An 11,872-nucleotide genomic window follows, 5' to 3' on the forward strand; every position below is an offset into this window, starting at 1 on the left:
GCATCCGTGGTGGCAAAGCAGGGCGGAAGGAGGCAGCAGGCTATGGTCTGAAAAGCATGACGCAGTGCCGCCCTTATTCAATCCTACCTATCAGTGATCCCCATCATCCTCTGGCGTGCTCAAGCTCTCATTCTTGTTCCGCACCGACCTGTCCCACGTTTCCTTCGTCCCGGCAGCTCGTGTCTCCACGGCACGGCCCACATGTGCGCGCGGTAAAGGATCGACATAACATGAATGGCATTTTCCGGGAGGGTCTCCTATTGCACGCTTTTCATTCGAATCTTCGTTGCTAAGACTTCCTTTACGCGCGCGACGCAGAGGCTACTGCGGCACTTACCGGGCTCCCGAGACACTCCAGGCTGGCGGAGCGGCTGCCAGGAGTTTCCTTCACTGTTCCGTCGACCCTATGAGCAGCCATGGCAGATCCACTAACAGCTATTGGGGCTGTCTCGGCCGTCGTACAGCTTATCGGCGGAGTCGCGTCCGGGCTGCGGACGCTGAAAGATGCTGTCGTGGCCATCAAGGATGCACAGAAGGCCGTCGAGCGGCTGGAGAAGAACATCCTGCATCTTGGCCAATGCCTCAAAATGCTTGAGCAATACTTCCAACAAAGACCACCCAAAATACCCTACGAGGCACAGCTCTATGAAGTCATCCAAGGAATTGCTACAAGCTGCACCGCGCCATTGAACATACTCAAAGAAAAGACACCAAAGCGCGTATCGAAGAAGAATGCGGCCACGGCGTTCCATTTCTGGCTAAACGACAGCTCCATCACCCAGGCAAAACTTCAGATCGATGAGTATATACCGTACATGAATCTTCTTATGCAGACACTCAATCTGTAAGTGCCGCCCAAAAGATCTTCGCACCGGCCGAGCTAACACAACGCAAGGTTCAAACGCGACCAAACCGACGACTTGCTTCGCCAAATAGCAACCGGCCTGAACGAAACGGCGAGGCATCGACTACCAAGCCAAAATGCGGCCGTGCACGCATTCAACCAGCACTCCTTTGAAACGACATTGAGAGGAATCAGGACCTTCGCCAACGATGCCACTGCATTTGTCGTCCAGTCCGTCAGCACGACAACAGCTACGTCATCGAGGTATATGTCGGCATTGAGACCTGGGGATGCACCTGCAGTCAGCGGCACAGCACAGGTGCCACCCTTTCCAAAGGCACGAGAACAGCTCGATGCCGAATGGGAACAGAACAGGAAAGACCTGGAACGTCTAGTAGGGTATGGTCTCTACGAGAATGCAGAGAAGCTCCAGCGAAGGGCACTGTTGATCAAGGAGGAGCTAAACAGCCAATACGGAATCCCATTCAAGAAGGAAGAACGAGACGAAATGGAAGAAAGATTGGCTGATATTCTTATCGAGTGCAAAGTTGAAGGGTCTACGGAGAAGGCGGTCTCTCTCATCGAGAACATCATTGGGGAGAATCCCAAAGGCAGTGCCACAGGGAGCAGCAACAACCGGCTCACCTTGCCCTGGTCGTCGACATCCGATCAAAACGATCAAAAGAAACTGAACCTTCACTACAAGCTGGGGGGGCTGTACAAGGAGACTGGTCAGATGGACCTTGCTGAGAGGGAGCTGAGGACAGCATTCAATGCATACGCATATTCCGAGGAGTCCCCCCAAGATATTCCAAAAATACGTCAGGCCGGGGAAGAGCTTTCAGAATTGTACGAATGCCGAGTCGAGTTTGGCGACAGGGAGCACCGGTCCGTTTTCTTGTCCCAACAAAAGGCATTCGAACAAGAACTCCGCACCATCCTGGGACGGCCCCTGGAACATCGGCGGACAATATGTGACAAGGCCCTCGAGTGGTGTGAAAAGGAAGGCATCAATGTCTCCTTTGAGAACAGCGAGCCGCGGTTCGACATCGTGGACGAGGACGGCTCGTCGCCACTGCATCATGCCGCAGAGAAGTGTGACGACGACCTGGCCCTGCAGCAGATGATGGAGAACTCTGATACCCTCGAGAACCAAGATCTTAACGGGGACACGCCGTTGCTAGTCGCCGTGGGGTACTCCAACACTGCAGCGCTTGCTGTTCTCCTACAGAAAGGGGCCAGCGTCAAAGTTAGGGATCGCCAGCAACAGACGCCGCTTCATAGGAGCCAGAAGCCATCGGTCACAAAGTTCCTGCTGCACCATAGGCTGCGGCGAGCAAGCACAATGACATCCGGCCTCTTCGACGAGGCGCGGAGGTTCTCCTCGTCGTCCACCTCCACCTTCACCACATCACCCCCCAACTCGATCGCAGACCAGGACCTCGACATCGACGCACAGGACGCCCACAAGAAGACAGCGCTCTACCTCGCCTGCTCGCAGGGGCGCGAAAAGATAGTGAGGCTGCTCCTCCTGGCCCGCGCGAACCCGAACATCGCCGCCCACGAGTCCACCCCCCTCACGATAACCATCGAGTCGCAGGCGCGGTCGTACATCAGGGACCCGATGAAGAAGGTGGACATCGTCGCGGCGCTCGTCAGCAGCGGCGCCGACCCCGAGCCGGGCAAGGGGCTGCTCCGGAAGCCCAGGGGCATGCACAAGGAGATCAGCAGGGCGCTCGAGGGCCGCGCCGGGTCGCAGCTCCTGCAGGGGTCGTCGGTGTCTGTGGACTGGGGCCCCGAGGCCCGCCGGGACAGCGGCTACCAGCCGTCTGTGTCGTCCTTCGCGAGCAAGCCCCAGCTGGAGCATCTGGAATTCGGGCCTCCTTTGACGTCAGATTTCGGGACCCCGGGGGACGAGAAGCCAGAGGGCGGGGAGCCCGAGGATGAAGAGGCGGGGAACGGGAAGCCGGAAGGTTGAAATTCCCCGGGGGGAATTCGACTCAGGACACAACCCAGACGTAAGCTACGCCTGCCCCACCTGCTCAATGACCAAGCAGAAGGGCCTGGGTTACGAGCAGCGTCCCGATGATGGGGATGTGGGTATTCCACGTCCGCCCGGTGATCATGTCGATCCGCCCTCCCCATTTCCCACCGTTTTCGGTGGCTTCAGGGATTGATACCAAGACGACCACTACCTTGGTATCTTGCACCAGGCATTTACATACCGACGACGGTTGCATGGCAGTGCGGAGGACGAAGTGTCTGGGCATCAACAGTATTGTGTTGGGGGGTATCACGTACACCAGATGGTCCACTGCTTAGGATACCAGATGCCACAGTCCCAGGAGGAGACGAGGCAGTCAAAGCGGTCCTCCCAGACACGGGCCACTAGATCAACAACGCTTTTCGAAAGACGGGCCCTATGATGACGGCACGAGAGGCCCTGTCATGCATGCTGTGTGAGAGTGGTGGGGAGGGCACCCTTGAAGACAAGCTGCCGGGACAGGGAGGGAAAGTTGTTGACGATGGCCCAAGGGCGAGAAGGAGCCACAAGAGTTGTCACATACCAGATCCAGTGAGAGGAAGACAAATAAGGAGCGACGTTATACGAGATGCCAAGTCGAGACCTGGCGTGAGGACAGATTGATCCCGATGCGGAAAGGGCATAGGAACTCTATCAAAGTCGGCCGGTGTGTATATATCCTGTATGTGTCCATACGAGCGCTCTTGTTTTCTTGTTATTCTTTCAAAGATCATACCCGAGGCTACTCGACAAAAAACACACTAGATGTATGGTGTGGCGATGCACAACCAATTTCTAACTAGTCAAGAATCTGAATCACGAAGCAGTGCCAATCCTATCAAAGTGCAGATGCTCCATCACTGCCAAGACATGCGTGCCCAGTCTAGGGATGTCAGGAAGCACAGAGATTCAGACTGAATTGACATCATTCATTTGAATCATCAAGCAATGCCGATGCTATACAGATCAGAATCTATCGCCTAAACTCCATGAATTCCAATCCTGCACAGCTGGGTCCACGCCAGTCCATCAACCTGACGGCTCAACAACCGCCAGAAAGACCACCAGTCCCAAAGCCAACTCCCAAAGCGCCAATATTCCGAGGATGAATACACTGAGGAAACGAACGGTTCCAAATCACCGCGGCGCAAGCTGCTCGCACGAAAATGGACCTAAGCCAGCCCAAAGACCCCCTTGAGCCGCCTCCACATCTCCGCCCTCATGGCGTCGGCCGTCCCTGGTCCGCTGCACGGCGTCCTTGTTCTCCTGCGCGCGGCGGAGCAGGTACTTCATGCACTCGCCCGTCGAGCCCCAGACCAGGTACTTGTACGCGCGGGGCTGCGAGCTCGCGGCGTCCTTGTCACCGCCGGCGGCGGCCACCTTGCTGCTGCTGCTGCCGCTACCCTCGGTCCTGCCCGCCAGGATCTCGCACGACACCTCGTCCGCCATGCCCTGCAGCTGCGCGAACGCGACCTCGGTGCCGCGGTGGCCCGCGTCGACGACCGCGCGGGCCTTGCGCACCGAGTCGGCGTTGTGCGAGGCCAGCACCATGTTGACCCCCGGGGAAGGCGGCCCCCGTGTCCTCGGGCGTCGCGAACTCGGCCAGCGGGCCCGTCCACTCGCGCCGCAGCAGCGCCTCGGCGACGCCGTCGTAGCACGCGTCCGTGTCGGCCTTGGTGTCGTGGATCAGGTGGCGCGGGTCGCTGCCCAGGTACGCGCCGCGCACCAGCTTGACGCCCAGCGTGAACCCGTCCTCTCGCGCCGCGCGTAGGTGCTCTGCCACCACGGCGGGGGTCGCCTTCAGGTAGGCCTGGTAGGTGCCGTAGATGACGGCCTTGCCCGGCGTGGTGTTGTTGTACTTGCGCATGTACGCGAGCGTCCAGTCGTCGATGCCCGCCTGCACGGCCTGCTGCTCCGCGTCGAAGAGCAGCCTGACCCCGCGCTCGGCGGCGAGGGTGCAGATCTCGTCGATGGCGCTGGCGAGGGCCTTTGGCGGGGGCAGGCGCTGGGACAGGGTCCAGAGGGCCTTGCGGCCTGCGCCGGTGAATCTGGTGAGAGAAGGTTAGTAAGTGACGTTCGGTTCCATATTTCGTCGATGGGCAAGCACTCACTTCAAGGCCACGTAGTCACCTGGCTCAGCCAGTCGCACCGTCTCCAGCGTTCCCTTGGCCCAAGGGATGACCTCGTTTTGGATGCACTCCTGCGCCGTCGCACTGTCCATGCCATTCGTCGCCAGGCTTTTCAGCTGACTCTGAGTCAAGACCACCTCCCTAGCATAACCCAGAATAACGCCCGAGAACCCGATATCCCTGAGACGTGCCATGGTCGCCTTGACCTCTGGCCCGCGTTCGCCCGCACAAAACTGGGCGTAGAAGGTCTTCTTGATAAGTTGCTTCAGAAGAGGGTTGCGGTCGGGGTTCAGGATCGGGTTGGTGGTGTGGGCGAGCATGCTCATGATTGACAGCGAAGGGGGCAGGAGGACTGGTGAGGATGACATGGTGGTCACTGCAAGGGAGCGCAGGATTGTGATGAAGGGAAGCACCGATAAGGGTGCCTTAGCGGCCATGTCAGAAGGGATGGAACCCTCAAATGCTGGGCCTGGAATAGCTGTGGTGTTGAGAGCTGCGCCTGCTTGGCGGGTTGTGCTGGATGAGTGAAGGGACCGCGAGGATGATGGCGGCGTTGCCGCCGGTGTTGAGGTCGATGTTGATGCATTGCGGTTGAACTGTGGCTGTCGCAGAGGTCGGTATTTCAGGAGGGACGTCTCGATTCTGGAGACAGGCGCGAACGCGCCGCCGCGGATTGAACGTGCAGGTATCATCGCCATTGTCTTTTCACGAGATGTGGTGGTCAAGAGCGGCCGAAGTGAAGCCATATCGGGTTGGGTTGCAGAAGGCGGGAAACAGCAGAAAGTAGGGTATCTGATAAGCAAAGTAAAAGCTTGAAACTGGGTATAATGTGATGCACGCTTGACAGGCAGAATAGGAGCGAGGAGCAGACAATGAAAACGAGTATGCAGATATTAGATTTTGATACACGAGACAAAGGCAAGTGTTTCCGTACCACCAAGGAAGAAGCAAACCAGTCCGTCCCGAGGGCTGGGTTACTTGTATTTGATGGGCAGTCGGTCAATGCCTTGCCTTGCCTCGTCTCGCCTCGCCTGGCCTCCCCCCTCGATCGCCGTTCCTTTATCTCCGGTGATCGCAATGACACAGGTGACCAAGCTCGTAAGTCTAAGTTGAGAACGGATCCCTGGAACCGAAGGCGAGGGATCGCCGACATCGTCAAGGCCGATGCTATAAGGCCAGCCAACCACGTAGTGGCAAGCAGGGCCGAGCTATCAAGTGACTAGTCTATCCGCTGCCCTCCGGAGCCCAGAGCCCCAGGGACAAAACAGACAGGACGGTAGCCATTGTGCAATCAGAGGCTGGCGGAAGTCTGAGAGCAAGCGGCCGGGCCAATCCCTCCAGCTCCTTATCGCTGACCATCACGTGGAGAAGGCTCAGAGTGGGAACGCGGCCGGGGGAAATGCCGTGGCTAGCCGTCGCGCTGTCTGGGTGGTGGCTCCCAAGTGGCTGCCGATGGATAGGCATTGACAAATAGATTCCCCTGCGCTCCCTTTCATTCCCCAACTCTGCGGGCCAATCTCAAACTCGCGAATCTGAGCCGAAGACATAATTTCGCCCAGACAGCCAGACAAGCACCCAGGAGCGGCTGGAATGGGGATGCAACTCGGTCATGTGAGCGTCACTCGGTCGAGCTTGCTGCAGTGTGGGGTTTCCCGCGCTGCCTGAGCTTGTGCTGGGCTTGCACCGAGGCGGGATGCACGCCTGTTGCGTCGCAGCACTGATTCGGGGTCACCTTGGAACCTCTTGGCCCTGCCATGCACTTCGGCTTTCTGTGGGGCTCCCAGAGATGCAATGCCGATTTTTGCGGGGACCTTCGATGGCGGCGCCATCGCCTGGATCGCTAGACTGGCTGGACTAGGTGCAGAGTCGACCGGTCGAGATGGAAGCCGACGGCTTAAGCATTGGTGCCAGGCACCACAAAGGGCGAGCAGCCAATCTAGTCGTTTCAGCATTGCGCGAGTCGTCCGTGAAATGGATCCACCGCAGCGACTTTTGCGGTCTGCAGCGGCGTGAGTCTCCATGTTTGCTGGTTTTGAGGCTGAATCAGAACACGGGCCCGGGCGTTCTCTCCGCCCGCAATAGCCTTCAGCCTTGGAAAGCCGAGAGCAAACATTGTCAAACGTCCGAGATCGGTAGGGTCATCATGATGCTGATGCACGTCAACACCGTATCCCGAGGCTGATCAGGTCCACCTGATGTTGGCTGAAGAGACTTCTTATTCGGAAACATTTCGGCGCCCGATGCGAAGTGTTGGTGCAGGCAGTTCACATCTTCTGTTCTAGTCCCTTGCCCTGGCCGCGTATCTGTCTTTTGATCCAGTCGATGTAGCCAATGGGTCGACCTCGCGCTGCACCGGCAGCGTCTTGGAGTCCGCCGTAGACGAGTCCGACGGCGAGGGCGGTCTTGGTGGTGCGGGCAGTCATGGGGAGACTGAACCGATCTGCAGACGGCACGGGTGGTTAGCAGATCATCCACACCGTCAGGGGTCATGTCAGAAGACAAGCAAGAAGGGAGTGGTGTTTCGACGCGTACTCCACAGGCTGAATCCGCCGGCGACAGTCAAGGAAGCCAGCACGGTGTTGACAAAGTCCTTGGACTCGCGGTACTCGTCGTACATGTCCTCGACAATAAACATGGCGGTGGTCCAGAAGGACACCTTGAGGCCCATCTTGAGGCCCTCCTTGAGAGCTCCCCTGGCCATGTTGTAGTTCTTGCTCTTATGGTACATGAACCAGCCGGTCGGCGTGGTGGGCAGCTTGTGGGCGTGCTCGGCACGGAACTGCAGGCCGGTCATCTTGCTCCCTTGGGCCATGCCCAGAGACGTGCCCACGCCGAAAGAGGACACTGCAGCCAGCAAGATCCTCGTCGGGGCCATCATATTGAGGCGGCTGTTCTCGAGGGCAATTCGACGGCGCTCCTGGTAGTCGACTGGCGGCCTGGCCAGGAAGGCCTCAAGCTCTTCCTGCGTCCTCGGAGGGCGGCCCATGATGCTGCTTCTCGAGGTTGCGAGGGCTGCAATGGGTAGGCAAGGTGTTGGAGAGTGGTCTTGGTCAAATTAGGTCAGTATGGGCCCGCGGTAGGGCTATTTCTGGGGCGAATTGAGGCCGGCGTTGCAGAGAAATCACCAGATCAAGAAGCACCTGAGGGGCATCTGATTTCCTCCCACCTGGGTGGTACCTGGGTAGGTACATATTGGCTGGGGTGCCCCACTTAAACTTCCAGATGGCCCAAGCTCCTGCTGCCTGTCAGTGTAATGCGGAATTGGCCCCGCGTTAGGCTGAGCCGAGAGCCATCCATTGTCTGCAACGTCACTTTGCGAATTTCTGCCTCCCTTCAGTCACTCGTTATTGCGTTCGCCTGCTCTCGTGTGTCCGTACTCAGCTTGACATCCTCTTCCCACCGGACAGGATCTCCACTGCTGGAGTACCCACCATAGTACTACCAGCTGGATCACCGTCAAGATGGTATGTGTGCATCCTCCCAGCCGCAGCGCGAGAAGCGACTGAACGCGACTCCTCGTGACTCCTCCGGCCACCAACCGTTTGCTTGCCAAGGGCTTGAGCTGTTTGCTAACCTCACGTCGGACAGCCGCCCAAGCGAGATGTACCAGATGACCCTCCCGACATGCCCATTTCCCTGCGCCTCAAGTACGGTGTCCACACAATCTTCCTGCTGGTCGACCCTCTCGGCCCCTTCTCCGAGCTCACGGCAGAGCTCTTCTCCGTCCTGCAGGACCGCTACCCAGACGGCCTACGGCCCAGCATCGAAGAACTTCCCACGCCCCTTCCAGCAGAAGGCGCAGACTACCACATCGCATACGGCATCCTGAAGAACCCCCACGACGACAGCAAGGGATGGAAAGACCTCAAAATCAAGGGCGACGAGACCCCCGTCAGCAAGGGGCTCAGGAACAACGACATTGTGGCATTTGTCATTCGCGATGCGGACGAGGCTGATGACACTCCTGTGTTTGTGGTGCACCTGCCCAAGTTTGAGGAAGAGGAGGGAGACGAGGACGAGCTTGCGGAGGGCATGGACGAGGACGAGGACGAGGACGAGGAGCGTTAGCGACGCCTCTCCCGCTTGTCTGCGTTGACTGCCATCAGCGAGAATGTCCGGTCTGCCCTCACCTAATCAGTGGGAAGGTCCTGCTACCACCAATTAGGCGTCGGCTTAGGCAGTTCAGCCTGAAAGAGGAGAGGCTCCTACAGTAGCGGTATCCTCATGTGCCTGACAGCAGAGTGCCGGACTGTGTGGGAGAAAGATATCAAGGTTAAATCTGTCAGCGTGTACAATGATTGGGGTGCAGTATTGAGGATGAAGCTCTGAGGATGTACGTGTAAACCCGTGAAAGCTTGATTTGAGGACCAAATTTCACGAGCACGGGGCTGACTGTTGTACAGGCCGGACCAAGCATTATTGCTATCTTGAGTGGCACAACACTGGTCTCGCTAGGGTGTGCGGGAGAAAGGTTGACGGATTCAACGCGTGCCCTAACACTGGCCGACCAAGTCCAAGGCCACGGAGAAGTCATGTTTTCCATCCCGGGTGTATGAGTAATCGTTTGTGTCTGGTTGTCCACACTCTTGACTTAGTGGGTTTGTTCCTTCAGGCTCAAGATAGGCGCCATTGGCTGATGCGGCATTGATTCCACTGGCACCCGGCTCTGTCTGGTGTGGCCTCATGGACACCGTCCTGTTTCCTGCCTGCGAAGCTAGATGGCTCTGCGCTCTTCGGTGGGAGCTACCGGGAAAGGAGAAAAGGACGGCTCCCGGCGCCAGAAAATGCTGTGGAGGTCGACCAGGGCGCTTGAATTATGGAAATCCCAATTGTCCGCTATTTATGCCAACCTTCTCAACCGTCCTGTGCTTGAACAGGCAGGCATACCACTCATGATTGTTAGCACCTGGCACACCAGCCAGCAAACTTCCCTCCGAGCGACGAGGACTTGCCGCGACTATCACCTTCGTAGAGCTAACCGGGGCTCGCCATTTGCCGCGAAAGATGCAGGCATTTTTATCGTGCTTATCGCTGCTTGTGCTTCTACGCCATACGGAGTCAGTGCGTCCATCCACGAGAGAACTTTGAGAGTTGTTTTGCTTGTTGGGTAACTGGTTTAGTCGGCTTCGAAACTCCAGGTGTCCGTCCGCCAAGTTTACAGAAAGTGTGGTAGCCATTTACAGGCCACGCATCGTCAGGCAACCGGGAACTCGAGGATATGGTCTCCATCTGCCCGCAAGAAGGGCGCCAGAGGACGGCGCAGCTGTGAATACCATAGCGGCCGTGGGCGAGCTTTAAATAGATTTTCGGAATTCAAGAATCAGCCCTGGTGATAAACCGGAAATTAAATGAAGCCTTTGCAGCAGGCTTCTGGAGGTAGTAGGTTGTCGAGCGAGACTCCAATCAGTCGAGCCGCCGGAGCTTTGGAGCGGGCTCATGGTTATGCAGTCATTGTAAGACTAGGCCATCGTTGAGGATCGAGTCATCTGATTGCTGTGCTGCAACTTTCTACGAGCGTAACTCCCCTACATCTATGCGGCATTCATCTAGTCGGATTAGGAAGTCCTGAGATGTCAAAGTGAAATCTGGGCACCGTAAGCGCTGGCCAGTCTGCCTGTGTTGGCCCAAGACCAACAGGTGTGCCACGCCAGCGTTCTGATTCTCGACTCCGGAAAAGGAGAACACCTAGCGACGTTGGCAGCTCGGCAGAGGTCCGGATGGCAGATGACGGACGGGTCGAAACAGTGTTTCCAGCAGCTTTTCCGGTCTCTTCGAGTGCCTTTGGTGCCGGCGAATCAACTCGTTCGAAATTGCATCAAAAAATTCAGCTGTCTGATTCCGTTCTGTGTTTGGCAATGGCTCCGTATGGTTCGAAGGATTTCCATTATCTCCCCGGTGGCACGAGAGTCATGAGCTGCCTGCATAGGACCCGTGGCAAGAGTCGCTAAATAGCAAAATTACCACAAGGCGAGGAATATGTGTTGTTGGCGTGTAACCCATCGCAATATCTATTCAACGTGTTTCTCTTGTAAGACGCAGTGTTCACCCATATGCCCATCAACACGCCGGCTCCTTCTTGGTCCCGCTTGAGACGGACCGCTAGAATAATTCGATTGGACCGGAGGGTCGAGGCTGTCTTTGACGACAATTGTCTCTGGTGTGGGACAAAAGCGGACGACTTCGACATGTCTCGGAATGGCACCGACTGTTGTAGATCCAAGTACAGCACCGTGCCCCGTACTAGTAGTGACTCCTGTATGCTTGCCTCACCTGCGCGCTTCGGCAAAGTCGTGCCATGTTCTGCACGGAAGCCAGCACAGCGTTCTTGGCAGGCCCGAAGCAGTCTGGCTCGAGGTTGTAATCTAGACCAGGCTACGCCCGTCAGGCGAATGGTGATTCTTTTCGCGAGTCAGGGCACTCGACCACCGGCACCTGTTGCCGTGAGAGACCGTCGCGCTTAGTCAAACGTTTATCCTTGATCCGTGTGCGGCGATTACCGAGACTAGCAATCGACACTCCTTTGTGCCGGGTCACCAGCACCTGGTTTCAAGAGTTATCATAAGGGTACCTTGGTCCCTCATGTGCTCGCACCACTCGACCTACAGCACCCTCAGGTTCTCACCTTCAGCCCACGGACAAAGTGCGAGGTGAAATTTCTCGATACACGTAACGCATGTGGCGCCTCACGCAAGCGTCGCTAAGTCCCCTGCCAATGACACCCGTCAGACCGGCATGTGGTGGACCAAAGTGGAGACGAGCGTCGCGTCGTGCGCGTGGCCCTGCCCTTCCCGGAGATCTCGGACCCTAATTATGACCGCTGCGGGGGGTCATGAAGCCTAACGTGTAAAATGCGGGAACCCGGGCGCCATCTTCACC

General features: G+C 57.3%; 4 protein-coding genes across 4 annotated transcripts; 2 read left to right on the forward strand and 2 right to left on the reverse strand.

Moving 5' to 3' along the window:
• Positions 1–416: 416 nt before the first annotated feature.
• Positions 417–2,822, forward strand: INS49_003142 (uncharacterized protein; the record flags this gene model as incomplete). The annotated part of the gene is made up of 2 exons (XM_043163938.1): positions 417–844; positions 1,040–2,822. 2 exons carry the CDS (start codon positions 417–419, stop codon positions 2,820–2,822), a joined length of 2,211 nt encoding a protein of 736 aa, XP_043032444.1.
• Positions 2,823–4,004: 1,182 nt separating this feature from the next.
• On the reverse strand, positions 4,005–5,694 carry INS49_003143 (uncharacterized protein; the record flags this gene model as incomplete). The annotated part of the gene is made up of 3 exons (XM_043163939.1): positions 4,005–4,449; positions 4,487–4,915; positions 4,979–5,694. 3 exons carry the CDS (start codon positions 5,692–5,694, stop codon positions 4,005–4,007), a joined length of 1,590 nt encoding a protein of 529 aa, XP_043032445.1.
• A 1,566-nt stretch (positions 5,695–7,260) lies between these two features.
• Positions 7,261–7,982, reverse strand: INS49_003144 (uncharacterized protein; the record flags this gene model as incomplete). The annotated part of the gene is made up of 2 exons (XM_043163940.1): positions 7,261–7,436; positions 7,529–7,982. The coding sequence occupies 2 exons, from the start codon at positions 7,980–7,982 to the stop codon at positions 7,261–7,263; spliced, it is 630 nt and encodes a 209-aa protein (XP_043032446.1).
• Positions 7,983–8,457: 475 nt separating this feature from the next.
• INS49_003145 (uncharacterized protein) lies at positions 8,458–9,064 on the forward strand (the record flags this gene model as incomplete). The annotated part of the gene is made up of 2 exons (XM_043163941.1): positions 8,458–8,460; positions 8,585–9,064. 2 exons carry the CDS (start codon positions 8,458–8,460, stop codon positions 9,062–9,064), a joined length of 483 nt encoding a protein of 160 aa, XP_043032447.1.
• Positions 9,065–11,872: the final 2,808 nt, after the last annotated feature.

The sequence above is a fragment of the Diaporthe citri genome, assembly GCF_014595645.1.
Source record: "Diaporthe citri strain NFHF-8-4 chromosome Unknown scaffold_1, whole genome shotgun sequence".
NCBI lineage: Eukaryota > Fungi > Ascomycota > Sordariomycetes > Diaporthales > Diaporthaceae > Diaporthe > Diaporthe citri.